This window comes from Oncorhynchus gorbuscha, linkage group LG24 (assembly GCF_021184085.1).
Source record: "Oncorhynchus gorbuscha isolate QuinsamMale2020 ecotype Even-year linkage group LG24, OgorEven_v1.0, whole genome shotgun sequence".
Lineage (NCBI taxonomy): Eukaryota > Metazoa > Chordata > Actinopteri > Salmoniformes > Salmonidae > Oncorhynchus > Oncorhynchus gorbuscha.
In genome coordinates, this window is record NC_060196.1 from 30,456,606 (window position 1) to 30,476,173 (window position 19,568).

Genomic DNA, 19,568 nt, shown 5'->3' on the forward strand with positions numbered 1-19,568 from the left:
TTCCTCTGCAGTAGAGGACGAGGACTCGGCTACGTCTCCTTGTAGTACTACTACCTCAGGCTTGGAGATTCTCTTCTTTCCTGTCCCCCTTCTTCCCGTGCATAACGTCATCTGCCGAAGCTCCTTATATAGGGGACAGTCTCTCCCGATCAATAATGGCACCTTCAGCTGGGGCACTTTCCCTGCCCTGACTGTACACCTTCCTTTTGGAGTGAGAATAGGCAGATTCACAGTGGGGTAATAGTGGGTGTCTCCATGGATACAGGATACGGCTACTTTGTCTGGTAGCAGTGTTGCGGAGGTCACCATCCGCTCCTCTACTAACGTAACCATACTTCCCGAGTCGAGAATAGCTACCACATCTTGTCCTTCAACTCGCACCGGAATCTCTGAGGCTGGGGCTATCTCTGCTAACCAACAGTGTTGATCCTGCCCCCTCAAAACGGGATGTGTGGGGTAGGCAGTGACGACTCTGTGACCATGGGCTCATCCTTGCTAGGACATTGTGGGGCATAATGGTTGGGAGACTGACACTTATAACACCGACCCGGCTGTGTGGTGGCTGACTTCTCCCACCTCCGGGGGGGGCTTGGACGTTTCGGTGGCGGGCAAGCCGGGGTGAGTCGTGGTACGGGATTGGACGACTCCTTCCGTTCCTCCTTGTCACTTTTTAACAACTCCCCTGTAGACCGATATGTTTCCACCGCCTGGGCTATTTCGTCGGCTGACAACGGGTTGGCTTGCCCCACAACCCTTTTTAAGTCACTGGGTAATTCTCTCAATATCTTGTCCACTACGAGAGTCTCTATCACATGTCCTACTCCCTTTCCAGGTTCTAGCCACTGTTTTGTCAGTCGTATTAAGGCGAAGATCTGGGCACGGACGGGTTGATCAGCTGTATAGGTCCATTGATGGAACTTTACAGCCCTATCTCTGGCAGTCAGCTGGTACCGGGACAGGATCTCGGTTTTTAGTCGCCCATAGTCCGCAGCTTCGCGGGAATCCAGGTCAAAATAGGCTTCCTGAGCCACCCCGGTCAAAAGAGGAGCTAATGCGCTAGCCCATTCTGTGGGCGGCCACTCTTCCAAGGTGGCCGTCCTTTCGAAGGTCATGAGGAAGGCCTCAATATCATCCTCCTTGGAGAGACGAGATAAGATGGCGTGAGCAGCCGCTCTTGGCCTAACTCTAGGTTCTTCTCGTCGACTCAGCTGTTGTTGCAGGAGTTCTATGGTTGTCTGCTGTGCCGTGATCAATTGTTGTAGTAGGGCGTTATCCATCGTTCTTGAATGGTTCCTCCGGGTCTTCTGGAAGAATATTAATTTACTCACTTATCCTTGTGTCACTCGTCCACCTAATGCCCGCATCCTCCACCAATGTGAGCGTACCAAGTAATTAGGCGTCACTCTAAAGCGGGAAGGTGGAATAAACGAGTCAGGAGTAGGTTTTTCTGATTGAACACGGTTCTCTATTGAGGGTATTTTGTCAACAAAAACATTAACATAATCAATGAAAAATCTTCCAAGGAAAAAAACACATCTTCTTCTCCAGATGAAACAAGAACACAATAGGATAATCTTTAAACTACAACAAACATAAATCATGGGTTTGTCACCATCTTCCTGGTTCTTTCAGCACAGCTTCTCTCTCTCGGTAGCCATCTTCCAGAGATAGTTTCCCCTTCTCTGTTGGTTCCATTCTCTCTCTTATAGGGGAAGGAGAGTATCTCATTAGTACCTTCAGCTGTGCTTAATTGACTCTGGTTACCTGGTCTCCCATGCTTTGTTGGGCTACTATCCATGAGCCCAGCCTGCCCTCTAGTGGTCCTTCCACACTTGCCTTGGAGTGTCATTTTAACTGTACATTCACTTTCTGTACATAGACCTTGCCTTGGAGTGTCATTTTAACTGTACATTCACTTTCTGTACATAGACCTTGCCTTGGAGTGTCATTTTAACTGTACATTCACTTTCTGTACATAGACCTTGCCTTGGAATGTCATTTTAACTGTACATTCACTTTCTGTACATAGACCTTGCCTTGGAGTGTCATTTTAACTGTACATTCACTTTCTGTACATAGACCTTGCCTTGGAGTGTCATTTTAACTGTACATTCACTTTCTGTACATAGACCTTGCCTTGGAGTGTCATTTTAACTGTACATTCACTTTCTGTTACAGTGACAAGAAAAGCAAGTAAGACAGTGTATTGTAAACATAGAAAGATAATGTACAAATCTTGGTAATCCCCATTCTTGTTATGGTTGAATGGTAAATGTAAACACAATCAAACAGTTCATACTCTGAGCGTATCTGAAGTTTGACAAGTTTACTTAAAGAGACAGTATGCTCCAAAACCAGAGTTAGTCTATTGCGAATCTGCAGTTGATACATACAATTAGTTGACTTTCAAATTAATAATAATAATTTGTACCCATTGATTCTTGAAGAACATCACATATAAATGCCTCATGAGCTTAGTTCAACTGTCTTACCCCCATCAAAACTCCAAATATAAGATTGTTTAACTCCCATGTTTATAAACACTGTAATTGTAACAAACACTGTATGTCCTCAAAACACAATTAAAACTATAATTTGATCTCATGGATGGTCAGTCCTTGCATCCGTAGCTCTGCCTATGAATTTGAGAGTGGTTCCATCTCTCCAGACCCATTGCTCACCTATTTACCAAAGCAGTGGTGGGGTTACCTTTTTCTTATTGTTTGAACTGCAGATTGCCCCTTTAAAACTAAATTGTTCCCTCTTTCAGGTAAAACAACATGTTTGTGCAACACCTGTGTGAACAGGAATTCAAGTCTCAAGGTAAAAGTACTTCTGTAAATGATTGAGTCATAACAGTTAGGACTAAACCTTATCTAACTGTAAATGTACGCCTGAGGTTTGGATGGCATGATGGTAATATTTAATCTCTAATCATGATGGATATGTTTTCCACAGGAAGTGGGTCTGCAATATGGCAGTCTGAAGCACACTGGTAAGGCCCGCCCCACTGCTCAGGAAGTGCAAGGATTGGCCCAGGAAGATGTCACCTGTGCAACACTAGTCAAATATGAACTGTGTGGTTAATCAATGAGTTATTCTCTTCAAACCCTGGAATGCTGGTCTAGCAGTGACCACAGCGGATTCGATGACGTGATGCAGGTCTCCCTGTACCCTCAATCTTTCCCTCCAGTTCTGCCGACCCAGAGATGCAAAATTAACCTCAGTGTCTTCCACATGAGAAGGGCCCTGAGACACAAACATTCATTTCAGCAATACTTTCAGTTTACAGTGAGACGTATTCATTTGTACTCACTCCTTCCCCATCACCCTGTGTGATCTCAGACCCTATAAGACAAAATATAAAACAATCATTTGTTTTCAATGAGAGCAATACTTGTTGGGAGAATGCACACATTTTACACAAATCCTACTTTTGGGACTTTTCTGTTAGCAAACAATTAGACAGTGTTCTTTACCTAGATTTGACAAGCACCTAGTCTGGAGCTCCTTCCTGCTTGTGTCCTGTCACTATAGGAAATACAGCAATCATGCCACATGTTTGTAAAAAGGTTGTTGCATGACCACATAGGCCAATCACATAATATCTTAATATCTTAATATGGACCTAATGCTTGTACAAACAACATCAGAGGTACATAATGTAACAGAGTTTTACGGAGGGTTGCTAACGACAAACATAAAGCTGGGTGGCACTTATGTTCTTGTTTTTCAAGACCCTCAATTTTGACCAACACACACTGCCATTTTAGTTTCACCACAAAGAGCAAAAACCACGATTTGAAATAATTTTTTGTCAATATAATTTGTGTCTGAAAGTCCATGGACAACCTACCATTTGTAGGGCCTGTCTCTTTGTTCTCTCTCCCAACAACATCTGAAAATAGGTGAAGAATATAGGTCATAGAATTTACTTTCACAGCACAAAGTTAAAACCCTAGATTTTGGTGTTATTTGTATACTTGTGATAAGAATTGCATAGTGTTGCTGTGTGTTACCTGTTTTCATAACAGCAGTGGTACTCTGGATTTTGAGGTGATCTGGGTTTGCAAAAATAAATTAATAATCAAGTCAGGCATAAGCATGGCATTTGAAATGAAAGGGGAATGGCATTAGAAGGGTCTCTAAAGTGTGGTTCCCCCAACGCTTTCTCTCACTGCTTTTTACTAGGAAGTGATGAAGTTGATTGTTGAGCCCGATCTTTTAATTAAATGAAAATGTCACTGTTAAAATAAAACACGGACAATTAAATAGATAAAATGCTATTTGGAAAGCTCTTACCTGTCAACACTGTTACTTTAGCTGCCGTTTCCCCATTACACAGGTTCTCTCCAGAGTCCCCAGGATGCAGATTGAGGTTCTGCAGGGCTCCATCTTCATCAAAGGAAAAACCTGTTCTGTGGGTCCTCCCTCTCCCTTTCCACGGTTCCATTTTTTAACAGAGTCGAAATGGGTTCCTGTTTCGCATGACTATCTTTCTTGAAGATAGTCTTTCTCTGCTTGGCTTTTCTAGATACTGTACAGGGCAGCAATAGGGTTCTGCCAGATTGATTGGCAAATAAGAGGCCATTCACACTAGGGCTCGGCCACATTTAATGATCTCTGTGAGTACAGATCTGAACCAGGTGGGACCCGTGCAGAGTGACTTTCCAAACAATGCTATTAGAATGATGACAGTAGTAAATACTTTCTACTAGTTTTGTGCATTTGGATATGCTCTCGAAACATACCAGAGATGGTTCTGAGAGTGACTTATCTGTGAATTTGGACATACAGTAACCTACTTAGCCTACTTCATACAGTGGAGGGCGCCAGACAACAAAAAACATTACATCCATGTCAGGAACACATTTGGTAGGAACCCTGTTTTCAAATGAAAACTTTTCAGATTAAGACTTTTCAGATACGAGGTACCTACATTCCATTCAGAAGATGACCTCATATACCCTGGCTGGACCATTACCTAACATATGACTGAGAGGATAGTCCCTTTATACCTTACTTGTTTTTCAACCACTCCACAAATTTCTTGTTAACAAACTATAGTTTTGTCAAGTCGGTCAGGACATCTACTAAGTGCATGACACAGGTAATTTTTCCAAAAATTGTTTACAGATCATTTCACTTATAATTCACTGTATCACAATTCCAGTGGGTCAGAAGTTTACATACACTAAGTTGACTGTGCCTTTAAACAGCTTGGAAAATTCCAGAAAATGATGTCATGGCTTTAAAAGCTTCTGATAGGCTAATTGACATAATTTGAGTCAATTGGAGGTGTACCTGTGGATGTATTTCAAGGCCTACCTTCAAACTTAGTGCCTCCTTGCTTGACATCATGGGAAAATCAAAAGAAATCAGCCAAGACCTCAGAAAAACAATTGTAGACCTCCACAAGTCTGGTTCATACTTGGGAGCAATTTCCAAACGCCTGAAGGTACCACATTCATCTGTACAAACAATAGTATGCAAGTATAAACACCATGGGACCACGCAGCCATCATACCGCTCAGGAAGAAGACGTGTTCTGTCTCCTAGAGATGAACGTCCTTTGGTACGAAAAGTGCAAATCAATCCCAGAACAACAGCAAAGGACCTTGTGAAGATGCTGGAGGAAACAGGTACAAAAGTATCTATATCCACAGTAAAACGAGTCCTATATTGACATAACCAGAAAGATCGCTAAGTAAGGAAGAAGCCAATGCTCCAAAACTGCCATTAAAAAGCCAGACTATTCTTTGCACATGGGGACAAAGATTGAACTTTTTGGAGAATTGTCCTCTGGTCTGATGAAACAAAAATATAACTGTTTATCCATAATGACCATTGTTATGTTTGGAGGAAAAAGAGGGAGGCTTGCAAGCCAAAGAACACCATCCCAACCGTGAAGCACGGGGGTGGCAGCATCATTTTGTGGGGGTGCCTTTGCTGCAGGAGGGACTGGTGCACTTCACAAAATAGATGACTTCATGAGGGAGGAAAATTCTGTGGATATATTGAAGCAACATCTCAAGACATCAGTCAGGAAGTTAAATCTTTTCCTATAGTTTGTTAACAAGAAATTTGTGGAGTCGTTGAAAAACGAGTTTTAATGACTCCAACCTAAGTGTATGTAAACTTCTGACTTCAACTGCATCTACCTGAATTACCTCGTACTCCTGCACATCGACTCGGTAATGGTACCCCTGTATTTAATCAAGTTATCACTCATTGTGTATTTATTATAGCTTGTATTATTACGTGTTATTTCCTTTTCTATTTACATTGTTGGGAAGGGCCCGCAAGTAAGCATTTCACTGTTAGTCTACATCTGTTTCAAACGAAGCATGTGATGAATGAAATCAGATTTGATACTTGTTAAAAGTCATTCATCCTTTTAATATAATTTATTTCAAGGACAGTTGCGGTGCGTGGGTAAAATCACTGGGGAAGCCAAGCCAGAAAGAAAAGCAATGTTACAACTTGTGTTGTGATAATTGCGTCGTTTGCATTATAACCTTTTAGTTCATATGCCTTGCGAACTTGATATATACAGTGCATACAGTATTCAGACCCCTTGACTTTTTCCACATTTTGTTATGGCACAGCCTTATCCTAAAATTGATTTAAAAAATGTTTTCCTCATTAATGACAAAGCAAAAACAGGAACTGAAATACCTTATTTACATAAGTATTCAGACCCATTGCTATGAGACTCGAAATTGAGCTCGGGTGCATCCTGTTCCCATTCATTGTCCGTAAGATGTTTGTACAACTTAATTCTAGTCGACCTGTGGTAAATTCAATTGATTGGACATTATTTGGAAAGGCACACACCTGTCTATATAAGGTCCCACAGTTGACAGTGCATGTCAGAGAAAGGAAAATGGCTCTTTGTTGGAGCGGGAGACTTAGGCATTGGTTGTAGACGGAAATGGCGGAAACTGAGGTTTTGATTGAAACTGCTAGTGAGTCGAGTGAAGCTAAAGGTACAGAAAGTGAGAATTGGTGGGTTTACAAGTGGCAAAGGGAGAAGTAAAGCCAGGAGAAGTGAAGCTATGTTGGAAAAAAGAAACCACCAGTCAGGGTTTAGGATCAATGCTACTTGGGAAATCTGTTTAACATATCCAGGAATATCTGGGATGTGTTGGAAGAAAGTGTGAGTTGGTGAGAGTCACAGAAGTGGTTTTTGATTTGTGTGTCTGCAGAGCAGAAGAAGTGTGTGTTAAGACTCAAAAAGTTATTGAAGTGGAATGTTTCCTGCATGGATTTTCGTAGCAGGGCGCCTATCAAAGGGGTTATTTCTGGTGTGGAGCAAGAAATAAAGTGGTTGGTTCACGGTGACTGACCTGTACGGTGGACGGAAAATATTTCACTTCATCCTTGCTACTGTTCTTTGATGAAGAGTCTCTCTGTTATGGTGGAGGTGAATGAGGTGGCAAGGGTAAGGAGCGTCCAGCATGTCTCTTATCTGGAGGCAGTGAGAAGATTGGAAGGAACGAGTGTCGGGGAAGATGCAATGGTAGTAGAGCCACCACGACTAGTGACGGTTTCTTGTCAACCGAGGGATAGTGAAATGCTACATGTTGAAAAGGTGTTCAACACCATAGTGCCCATGAAGCTCATCATTAAGATAAGGACCCTGGGACTAAACACCTCCCTCTGCAACTGGATCCTGGACTTCCTGATGGGCCGCCCCCAGGTGGTAAGGGTAAGTAACAACACATCCGCCACGCTGATCCTCAACACGAGGGCCCATCAGGGGTATGTACTTAGTCCCCTCCTGTACTCCCTGTTCACCCACAACTGTGGCCAAACACAACTCCAACACCATCATTAAGTTTGCTGACGACACAACAGTGGTAGGCCGGATCACCGACAATGATGAGACTATAGGGAGGTCAGAGAACTGGCAGTGTGGGTCCAGGACAACAACCTCTCCCTCAACGTGAGCAAGACAAAGGAGCTGATCGTGGACTACAGGAAAAGGCGGGACGAACAGGCCCTCATTAACATCGACGGGGCTGTAGTGGAGTGGGTCGAGAGTTTCAAGGTCCTTGGTGTCCACATCACCAACAAACTGTCATGGTCCAAACACACCAAGACAGTCGTGAAGAGGGCATGGCAAAACCTTTTTCCCCTCAAGGGACTGAAAAGATTTGGCATGGGTCCCCAGATCCTCAAAAAGTTCTACAGCTGCACCATTGAGAGCATCCTGACCGGTTGCATCACTGCCTGGTATGGCAACTGCTCGGCATCTGATCGTAAGGCGCTACAGAGGGTAGTGCATACGGCCCAGTACATCACTGGGGCCAAGCTTCCTGCCATCCAGGACCTATATAATAGGCGGTGTCAGTAGAAAGCCCATAAAATTGTCAGAGACTCCAGTCATCCAAGTCAGACTGTTTTCTCTGCTACCGCACAGCAAGTGGTACCAGAGCGCCAAGTCTAGGACCAAAAGTCTCCTTAACAGCTTCTACCCCCAAGCCATTGGACTGCTGAACAATTAATCAAATGGCCACCAGACTATACATATTGACACCCCTACCCTTCAATTTGTTTTGTACACTGCCGGTACTTGCTGTTTATTATCTATGCATAGTCACTTCACCCCTACCTACCTGCTAAATGACTTAAATGTAAATGTAAATGTACAAATTACCTCAACTAACCTGCACCCCCGCACACTGACTCTGTACCGGTACCCCCTGTATATAGCCTTGTTATTGTTATTTTATTGTGTTACTTTTTATTATTTTTTACTTGTTTATTTGGTCAATATTTTCTTAACTCTTCTTGAACTGCACAGTTGGTTAAGGGCTTGTAAGTAAGCATTTCACGGTAAGGTCTACAGTTGTTGTATTCGGCACGTGACAAATAACGTTTGATTACATTTTTTTATTTGAAGAACACAGTGGCCGCCATCATTCTTAAATAGTTTGGAACCACCAAGACTCTTCCTATTGCTGGACGGCTGGGACTGGGAGACTAGTCAGGATTGAGGGGAAAGATGAACAGAGCAAAGTACAAAGAGAACCTTGATGAAAACCTGCTCCAGAGCCCCAAATACCTGACTGGGGCAGAGGTTCACCTTCCAACAGGACACCGACCCTAAGCACACAGCCAAGACAATGCAGAGATGGCTACGGGACAAGTTTCTTAATGTCCTTGAGTGGCCCAGCCAGAGCCAAATCAAACATCTCTGGAGAGACCTGAAAATAGCTGTGCAGCGCTCCACATGCAACCTGACAGAGCTTGAGAGGATCTGCAGAGAAGAATGGGAAAAACTCCTAAAATACAGGTGTGCCAAGCTTGTAGCATCATACCCAAGAAGACTCTAGGCTTTAATCGCTGCCAAAGGTGTTTCAACAAAGTACTGAGTAAAGGGTCTGAATACTTATGTTAAATGCAATATCTTTTAATTATTTTATTTTAATTGCTTTGTCATTATGGGGTATTGTGTGTAGTTGAGGGGGGAACAATTGAATCCATTTTAGAATAAGGGTAACGCAACAAAATGTGGCAAAGGTCAAGAGGTCTGCATACTTTCCAAATGCACTGTGGGCCTTAGGCAGAGACAATAAGAAGACAGTGCTGCATAATAAGTTCAACCACACAGGTGAAATCCACAAAGCATATGGCACGTTAACAGACAGTTACATGACCTACAGCATGGTCAATCAAGTTAATGCTTCCGCCATTTTCAGACCACTAAACAACTATGGATTTAGAACCATGGAGAGTTACAAAAACAGTTACTGCCTCCACTATTCCAGCACCATTTCAACATCAAATCACCTATGCGTAGTCTTATGCAGTGACAACTAAAATATACCAAAAACGAGTCCAATCAATGTAAGCTAAATATGATGTGGTTGTCCATGGTTCTGATTTGTTTGTAGAAAAAACATGACTCACTCAAGCCAATGCCATGATCCTTTATCTCATGTTGACTAAACGGTCTATCACTGTCATACAGTACACGCTTTAAGTTGGTTGTCTTGCTACCTGGCTAAAAACTTCATTTCATGGGTAACGTTAGCTAGTTTACACTGGCTTACCACATCTAGATACATATTGAACTTCCATCCTCTCAGGCAAGGGGCACAATGTAGGAATGTATGGTTGGGTCAGATTCCCCGTTATAATCATTGGCCAGTACGGAGAATCAACTAAAACCACAAGTCCAAAACCCTATCTCCATCCATGGCTAATTTAGGAAAGAGACAACTTTAGCTAGCTATCAACTATGTGTTCAAATGAAATGTTTCTTATTGTTGAACACGTGATTGATTTTTAGAGCATGTCCTTTGAAAGGAATGCCAAATTACATGTCTACCATTGAAGATCTTCAACGTCACTCAAAATTCTGACGTGCGATTGGGCCGAATCACCTTATAAACCTCACTACGACGGTCTACTCTGTCTTAATAGTAATAATATTATTGGATAGGGCGACTGAAGAATCAATCTAACAAATCCTTGCTTTGATTGGATCTTGTATTGAAAATGGGCGGGCTTTTTGCGGAAATTTCGTTTCTTGTTTGGATGTCGTCATATGCGAGATGGTTCTGTGGACCGAGTGGATATTATGAAACAAAATAAATACAAAATCTAATGTTTCGCGTAAGAAATTATAATTGTCTTTTGTACTTCGATGGACCCAATCGCCAACTGAACATCATTCGCGGTAAATCGAATTCGCGGATTTATATTTTTTAATATAATCGATCGGTGATTGTCCACACTCCCTCTAATTAACACACGCCTTGTGGCTATGACTACGGATTTACTATCTGATTTGGATAGTCGTTTCTTCGCTGATAACCTTCTGACAAGCGAGGATTGGGGTAAGTGAGAGAGATAATAAATGGTACTGTAATGCATGTTTACCACCTGGGCAGCATGGATGCTTTCGGTAGCTAAAATGATCAGCTAGCTAACGCGACTTTAGCTGATAACGAACGCGTGAAATTGACTATGCATCTTTAATTTCCTAACCTTACTAGGTTGACCCTGACAACAAATTACGAAAAATCATAATGTTAAAGTTGGTTGTCGTTGGGTTTCTTGCGTGGGTGTGTGCGCCAATGTCTAGCTATAAGTGCACTGGGCAGCAAACCGGATATGTCACTATTAGCACATATAGGAGTGTTAACTTTAGTTATAAAAAGCCTTTTGGTATTAGTGTGAGAAAAGCTTGTACTCTGCAAGCTTTCGTTTTCCATAAAATGAAGGCTATCTGAAAAGACCATCGATCCCAAATACCTGAATTTAAAATGTATGTAATATGTTGAATAAACCATAGGCCTCAGCCTATCTAAAGACTGAAAACCAAGCTGGCTTTTTGCGACACCTGGGTATCTCGGGCCCTTTTTTAAATCAATAGCATTTGCATCTGACAGATTTGCTTGCTTTCATTGTATGGCACTGTATTTTAGATACAGACCTTACCCTTTTACTGACTCCCTGATCATTGCTTTTATATGCTGAAGTTTGCAGACTTAAGTGTCGTTGTCTGGGGCGGCAGGGTAGCCTAGTGGTTGGAGCATTGGACTAGTAACTGAAAGGTTGCAAGTTCATATCCCCGAGCTGACAAGGTACAAAATCTGTCGTTCTGCCCTTGAACAAGGCAGTTAACCCACTTTTCCTAGGCCGTCATTGAAAAAAAGAATTTGTTCTAAAGTTAGTTAAATAAAGTTTTTTTTTTTAATGTCTCACGCAATCTGTAAACTGTGAACTTCCTGTGATCACTGAACTTGATTACATTTTACATGTACTATTTGTGATGGACAGCATTTAACTAGTCAGGCCTGCAGTGTGAATCAAAACTAGTTGTGGAAAACGAAAAGCATTCTTTCAAGAAAAGAAAAAACGTCCCACGATAATGTAGGCAAGACCATAAGTTGTCCCTCTAGTTAATGGGGGTCTACTATTATCATGAGTAGCTAACACTTGGCTAATTCAAATTCAACAGTAATGGGGGCAACCATTCTCAGCACTGAGCAGGTTGGTTACCGATCCCTCTGCTATTGAAGGTGGGTCACCTCAGGGCAGAAAACCTCCCATCTCATGTATTTTAAGCCAGCTTCCCCTCCATTGCTTAGATTTCACTCAATTTGTAAAGCCGGAAAAACCTAACTGGACTCCTGTGAATTGAAGCTGCTTTGAATTTAAAATGGGTGTAGAAAAGCACCAAACCTCGAGCTAATTTTTAGGTGTGTTTATGATCACAACCATCATTTAGTAGTAGATCCCTCTTCTTGTTTTAGCTCAAAGGTCAGAGTCGTGTTTCAAGCCCTTGTCAAACCAAATAAGGCATGGGAAACCATGGCGACAAGGGGTCACTGTGGTATAGTGATAAGGCTTTACTTACAACCGCTATAGCAACTGATACTCGAGCAACTTGCATGTCTGTCCATGTGCATAATCATGTTCCTACAGTGCTAACTAATTGGTCTGTCTGTCTCAGATGCCTGTCTGTACCAGTGTGAGAGCATGGAGGAGGGAGAGGACGGAGAGTACACGAGAGGACTGAAATATGAAACATCGGTAACGGACAAAGAGATTTTCTGCTCACAGATCCTGACTGTATTATCTGACCACTGTACTACACATGTTGTATCACCACGATGAAGTTAATTCAAAGCTGTCAATGATTTAGACCTAATTTCCTGTCTACTCAACATGGGGCCTATTCCAGGAATGGGCACTTGAAATGTTTTGACAGTTAGTGCTCTCGCTTTTTGTTGTTGTTGAGTACTCCAATGGGGGAGGGGGTCTATTTTAGAACACAAGGCCCACACGGGAAATAAATATGTGTGCATTTATCTATATATAAAAACAAGTGTCATTTAAGATTCATTTATTGTAACTGTTATATTGTGGAACACAATCTTCACACCTTAGCGGTGGCACTTGCTTGTTGAAGCCTATGATTGTGTAATGGTAGAGCCTTGTTTTGTTAATTTAGCAGACAAGACACTTTTTTTTTATTTCCCATATCGCGTCTGGAATAGTTATTCTCAGAGTAATCATTTGAAACGGGGCTCAATTTGGCGAGTTGAAAGACAATTTTCTGAGGGTTACAAACAAAAATCTGTCATCGATATACAGATGTTCGATTTAGTTTTATTTCGCCTTTTGGAATGTTTCTAAATGAATTAAAGAATTCTACGTTGAAAACTGCATGGAGATGAATTACCACCACAAGATCTGTTTAGTGAGTAGGCCTGTTCTTAAGATTCTGAAAATTCGCTCTTTGTCTTTTTTCTTTTCAGTGTGGAACTTAGCAGTTCGCATTAGCAGTTCGCAAAGTAGCCTAAGCGGGAAATGGACGGGACGCAATCATTCCAAACCTGCAGCTCGTCGTTGAAGCACCTATTTCCCTACATCAATCAACTCACAGACAGAACACAATTAGTTTTTAAAACTGTTGTCATTTAGCAAGGAATGTAGCTTGTGTATCCCATCAGTTAGATATGTTTTTATAGGCATTTGTTTCTGTAGGCCTAACGGGAGCTTGCGTGCACTCTTAGCACGCGTGTGTAGAGGGAGTGGACGGAACACGGTTTAGTGAGTGAGACTCAGAAGGGAAGATTAATTCAAGGAGAAGAACTGATGCTTGGTTCCTTTTTTTGTTGTGTCCCACAAATGCACATGTAGAAATGGAACAGGAGAGTCAAAGCAAATGAACGTTGTCTCCAAGACGACAAAATAAATATGTAAAATAGGGACAAACGTTTTTTTTTGCTCATTCAGGCAGCCACAAAGCACGTTCCACAAAATAGTTTGACTGTCAACCAAAGTGATCTTTAGTCGGGTTAAAGAGAGACTTTTGACGCCTGTTTTGAGGACTCGATTACTCATGTCCATCCCTATTCCAATCTACATCACCTACAGGTAGCCTAGTGGTTAGAGCGTTGGGCCAGTAACTCAAAGGTTGCTGGATTGAATCCCCGAGCTGACAAGGTAAAACAAAAATCTGTTGTTCTGCCCCTGAGCAAGGTGAACCGTTCCCTGATCTGTTCCCCGGTACGGTGTCATTGTAAATTAAGAATTTGTCCTTAGAACTGACTTGCCTAGTAAAATAAAATACAGTGTGCAATAGTGTGGCAATCTGCTCATTCTTCCTTCATCAAAATAAAATAACATTTTATTCGTCCCATACACATATTTAGCAGATGTCAATACTTGTGTTCCTAGCTCCAACATTGCTGTAGTATCCAACAATTCACAACAATATACAGGAATCTAAAGGTAAAGAGTGGAATTAAGAATATATCAATATTAGGACGAGCAATGCTGGAATGGCATTGACTAAAATACAGTAGAATACAATACAATGTATACAGTTGAAGTCGGAAGTTCACATACACTTAGGTTGGCGTCATTAAAACTAGTTTTTCAACCACTCCATAAATGTTTTAACAAACTATAATTTTGGCAAGTCGGTCAGGACATCTACTTTGTGCATGACACAAGTCATTTTCCCAACAATTGTTTACAGACCGATTATAACACTTATAATTCACTGTATCACAATTCCAGTGGGTCAGAAGTTTACATACACTAAGATGACTGTGCCTTTAAACAGCTTGGAAAATTCCAGAAAATGATGTCATGGCTTTAGAAGCTTCTGATATGCTTATTGACATCATTTGAGTCAATTGGAGGTGTACCTGTGGATGTATTTCAAGGCCTACCTTCAAACTCAGTGCCTCTTTGCTTGACATCATGGGAAAATCAAAAGAAATCAGCCAAGACTTCAGAAAAACAATTGTAGACCTCCACAAGTCTGGTTTAGTCTTGGGAGCCATTTCCAAACTCCTGAAGGTACCACGTTCATCTGTACAAACAATAGTACGCAAGTATAAACACCATGGGACCAAGCAGCCGTCATACCGCTCAGGAAGGAGAGGCGTTCTGTCTCCTAGAGATGAATGTACTTTGGTGTGAAAAGTGCAAATCAATCACAGAACAACAGCAAAGGAACGTGTGAAGATGCTGGAGGAAACCGGTAAAAAAGTATCTATATCCACAGTAAAACGAGTCTTATATCGACATAACCTGAAAGGCCGCTCAGCAAGGAAGAAGCCACTGCTCCAAAATCGCCATAAAAATGCCAGACTGTGGTTTGCAACTGCACGTGGGAACAAAGATCATACTTTGGAGAAATGTCCTCTGGTCTGATGAAACAAAAAATATAACTGTTTGGCCATAATGACAATCGTTATCTTTGGAGGAAAAAGGGGGAGGATTGCAAGCCGAAGAACACCATCCCAACCGTGAAGCACGGGGGTGGCAGCATCATGTTGTGGGGGTGCTTTGCTGCAGGAGGGACTGGTGCACTTCACAAAATAGATGGCTTCATGAGGGAGGAATTTTATGTGGATATATTGAAGCAACATCTCAAGACATCAGTCAGGAAGTTTAAAGCTTGGTTGGAAATGGGTTTTCCAAATGGACAATGACCCCAAGTATACTTCCAAAGTTGTGGCAAAATGGCTTAAGGATAACAAAGTCAAGGTATTTGAGTGACCTCTAATCCTATGGAATATTTGTGGGCAGAACTGAAAAAGCGTATGCGAGCAAGGAGGCCTACAAACCTGACTCAGTTGCACCAGCTCTGTCAGGAGGAATGGGCCAAAATTCACCCAACTTATTGTGGGAAGCTTATGGAAGGCTACCCAAATCGTTTGACCTAAGTTAAACTATTTAAAGGCAATGCTACCAAATACTAATTGAGTGTATGTTAACCTCTGACCCACTGGGAATGTGATGAAAGAAATCAAATCTGAAATAAATCATTCTCTCTACTATTATTCTGACATTTCACATTCTTAAAATAAAGTGGTGATCCTAACTGACCCAAGACGGAATTTTTACTAGGATTAAATGTCAGGAATTGTGAAACTGAGTTTAAGTGTATTTGGCTAAGGTGTATGTTTACTTCCGACTTCAACTGTACATATGAAATGAGTAAAGCGTTATGTAAACATTATTAAAGTGACCAGTGACCATTCCATGTCTATGTATATGGGGCAGCAGCCTCTAAGGTGCAGGGTTGAGTAACCTGGTTGTAGTCGGCTAGTGCTGGCAGTATAAGTATAAACCAGGCAGTGTTACACACTACCTAGCAGTCGTGAGAGTTCAGTGTGTGATGCCAAAGTTAAGGTAACTTGAGTGAGCCTGAGACGGGCCGGCCGATAATGGGGCTGATTTCCCTGTTGGGGCAACCAATGGCGCACCCCCTGCTGACCTACTGACTAATCCAGACGATGGCCTAATTCTGCCCTCCGCTTCCTCTCTCTCTCTCCTCGCAGTTTGACAACGATCTCGTGCTGACCCTTGATCCCGACAATCCCACGTCACCATGGAGACACCTGGACGACAACCTTCTCACAGGTGCAGAGATTAATAAAGTGTGGCAGGAAGCATAAGGAGAGGTTTTCCTTTTTAAAAGCATTCGTTGTGGTAGTAGACATGTTATTACTACTATAGAAGGCCAATGAAGTAAAATAGCAACGTCACTTCAGTTTATCAGTAAAGTGTCATTGTAGCGCAGCGTCGGTTGTGGTGTACTTTTAAAACCTTTCTCCCTGCCGCTCTCTCTCTGCTCTGCCTTCCTCACACTCTCTTAAGGGGACATTCCCGTACTGAAAGATGAAATGACGATAACGCAGCCTTTGCCAGTGGACATGTGTAAGTCCCTCTTTGGCTATTGTGCATGTGTTTGTCTTATGGTTGAATGTGAATTATTCACTGTGTCCTTTTTGTATCATTTGTGTGTGCTGTTCCAGTGTTCCGGGTGAAGGCGGAGCCTCCCTCCCCTGCCTCCTCGCTGGCCTCCGACTGCTCCCTGACCTCACTCCCAGACTCACAGGTCAGTCCAGACAGATCAGCTTCCACATCGCACTACGATATTGATGCATCACGGTTTAGAGACTCTTGAGATGCAATGTACACGAAGTGCACATTTTCAGTGACAACAGAGCCTCGTCCGAGTATTTCAGAAGTAACCAAAGTGTGAAGCCTGTTTTTAACATTTCTTGCACATCTCTCTTTCTACCATTCAGATCCCAGTGAAAGGAGAGAACCCGCCTACGCCTCCTTATATGTTTGGAGATGTGCTGGCACCGCCACTTGGCACATGTGAAGTCACGGTGGCCTCTGCACAACTGGCCCGACCACAGTCCAAACTGCCGCCTCAGCAACACCAAACATCAACCCACAACGGCATGGACACACAGGCCACAGGTACTCGTTTCTACAGTGACGTCCAGCTATTTGATGTGTTGCACAGGAAAGACTTCAGCCACGAGAGTACGCTTCATGTTTAATATGATGTGCTTTGTGTGCTAATGCCCTTGACTTTGTTCTTGGCAGACATTTTCATAGTGCATGTCATGTTCTCGCTCTCCCTCCAGTCCACCTCACTGCGGCCACGATCAAAGCCAGTACCATCCTGAGCAGTAAGCCTCTCATCCAACCCAGGCCTGTGTGTGTAGCGGCTCTCTCCGTCCCCCAGGCTCCCAGTCCAGCCAAGGCCCTCATACTGCACAGCCTGCCTAGCAGGGACCAGAGCAGGCCTGGTGAGTCCTGGGACCAGACTAACCATTTTTCACACATGACCTTATTCCAGGCTTACCGTTTGGTGAATCGCTGAGGTTAATTAAAGGGGAGCGTTGAATTCCAAGTTATTTTATGTATCTCTGTGGGCGTGCATGCTCAAATCGCCACAATACCTATACATGTCTATTTCTGTGATTTGTTGATTAGAAATGTAATTTATTACTGGTATTCTGGGTATTTGGCTGTCTAAGAAACCATGGCATAATATGTTACGTAATAGCTGAGTGATGTCACCTTCTTTTCCCTCTCTTAGTGGTGCTTTCCCAGTCAGTCTGTCTGGGGTCCGCGCCGGCCATCGTCAAAATGGAGCCCGCCTCCCCCACCATGCCTCACTGCCATAGCCCCACGGCCCCATTCCCCAGCAAACCCATAGTCCCGGCGTCCTCTCTGCCAGGGAGCAACTGCAACGGCATGGATGTGAGTGTCTGTCAGTCGCATGTCAGTCAGTCAGTGAGTAGTTCTCTTTCACGCTCTACTTCAACCTTTGCCTTACCCCGGGCTTACATTTACATTTAAGTCATTTAGCAGACGCTCTTATCCAGAGCGACTTACAAATTGGTGCATTCACCTTATGACATCCAGCGGAACAGTCACTTTACAATAGTGCATCTAAATCTTAAAGGGGGGGGGGGTGAGAGGGAGAGGGGCTTCACTGTCAGATCACACGCCCACTTCTGCCGTGATTAACTGCCATGCGTTCTCCCCTCCGACCGGGTCTCAGATGAAGGTGATGAAGAGGCAGCAGCGGATGATCAAGAACCGGGAGTCGGCGTGCCAGTCACGCAAGAAGAAGAAGGAGTACCTGCAGAACCTGGAGGGCCAGCTGAGGGAGGTGCAGCAGGAGAACGAGCACCTCCGCAGGGAGAACCAGGCCCTGAGGGAGAGGCTTGCCGGGAAAGAGGTACAGGAGGGATGGAGAGAGAGGAGGGAGGGAAGACTGTACAGGGGAAAAGAGAAAGGAGAGGTAGTGGCGGAGGTACAGGGGGAGAATGAAGGGGAGGGTTAGGAGAGAGGGGAGGGAAGACGGTACAGGGGAAGGGAGAAAGGAGAGGTAGTGGCGGAGGTACAGGGGGAGAATGAAGGAGAGGGGTAGGGGAGAGGGAAGACGGTACAGGAGAAGGGAGAAAGGAGAGGTAGTGGCGGAGATACAGGAGGAGAATGAAGGAGAGGGGTAGGGGAGAGGGAAGACTGTACAGGAGAAGGGAGAAAGGAGAGGTAGTGGCGGAGATACGGGAGGAGAATGAAGGGGGGGGGGGTAGGAGAGAGGAGTGGGAGGGAAGACGGTACAGGGGAAGGGAGAAAGGAGAGGTAGTGGCGGAGGTACAGGAGGAGAATGAAGGAGAGGGGTAGGGGAGAGGGAAGACTGTACAGGAGAAGGGAGAAAGGAGAGGTAGTGGCGGAGATACAGGAGGAGAATGAAGGGGGGGGTAGGAGAGAGGAGTGGGAGGGAAGACGGTACAGGGGAAGGGAGAAAGGAGAGGTAGTGGCGGAGGTACAGGGGGAGAATGAAGGAGAGGGGTAGGAGAGAGGGGAGAGGGAAGACGGTACAGGGGAAGGGAGAAAGGAGAGGTAGTGGCGGAGGTACAGGGGGAGAATGAAGGGGAGGGTTAGGAGAGAGGAGGGAGGGAAGACGGTACAGGGGAAGGGAGAAAGGAGAGGTAGTGGCGGAGGTACAGAAGGAGAATGAAGGGGGGGGGGGTAGGAGAGAGGGGAGGGAGGGAAGACAGTACAGGGGAAGGGAGAAAGGAGAGTTAGTGGCGGAGGTACAGGGGGAGAATGAAGGGGAGGGTTAGGAGAGAGGAGGGAGGGAAGACGGTACAGGGGAAGGGAGAAAGGAGAGGTAGTGGCGGAGGTACAGGGGGAGAATGAAGGGGAGGGTTAGGAGAGAGGAGGGAGGGAAGACAGTACAGGGGAAGGGAGAAAGGAGAGGTAGT

General features: G+C 43.8%; 1 protein-coding gene and 1 long non-coding RNA gene across 3 annotated transcripts in view; one reads left to right on the plus strand and one right to left on the minus strand.

Moving 5' to 3' along the window:
- Positions 1 to 1,883: 1,883 nt before the first annotated feature.
- LOC124012016 lies at positions 1,884 to 5,106 on the minus strand. The gene is made up of 5 exons (XR_006834637.1): positions 4,303 to 5,106; positions 4,020 to 4,061; positions 3,857 to 3,898; positions 3,480 to 3,531; positions 1,884 to 3,348 (listed from the first exon to the last, which is right to left on the minus strand). It is a non-coding gene; the product is annotated as an uncharacterized LOC124012016 (long non-coding RNA).
- A 5,421-nt stretch (positions 5,107 to 10,527) lies between these two features.
- LOC124011996 (cyclic AMP-dependent transcription factor ATF-6 beta-like) overlaps positions 10,528 to 19,568 on the plus strand; it is an 18,958-nt gene continuing 9,917 nt past the window's right edge. Inside the window, exons 1-9 of one of the 2 annotated variants that reach the window (XM_046325321.1) lie at positions 10,528 to 10,850; positions 12,473 to 12,552; positions 16,326 to 16,407; positions 16,645 to 16,704; positions 16,803 to 16,885; positions 17,079 to 17,259; positions 17,430 to 17,594; positions 17,888 to 18,084; positions 18,356 to 18,535. In XM_046325321.1, coding sequence (XP_046181277.1) covers positions 10,778 to 10,850; positions 12,473 to 12,552; positions 16,326 to 16,407; positions 16,645 to 16,704; positions 16,803 to 16,885; positions 17,079 to 17,259; positions 17,430 to 17,594; positions 17,888 to 18,084; positions 18,356 to 18,535 — 1,101 coding nt within the window. In that variant the 5' untranslated portion in view covers positions 10,528 to 10,777. The remainder of the gene's footprint in view (positions 10,851 to 12,472; positions 12,553 to 16,325; positions 16,408 to 16,644; positions 16,705 to 16,802; positions 16,886 to 17,078; positions 17,260 to 17,429; positions 17,595 to 17,887; positions 18,085 to 18,355; positions 18,536 to 19,568) is intronic. The other variant, XM_046325322.1, reaches the window with a different exon arrangement.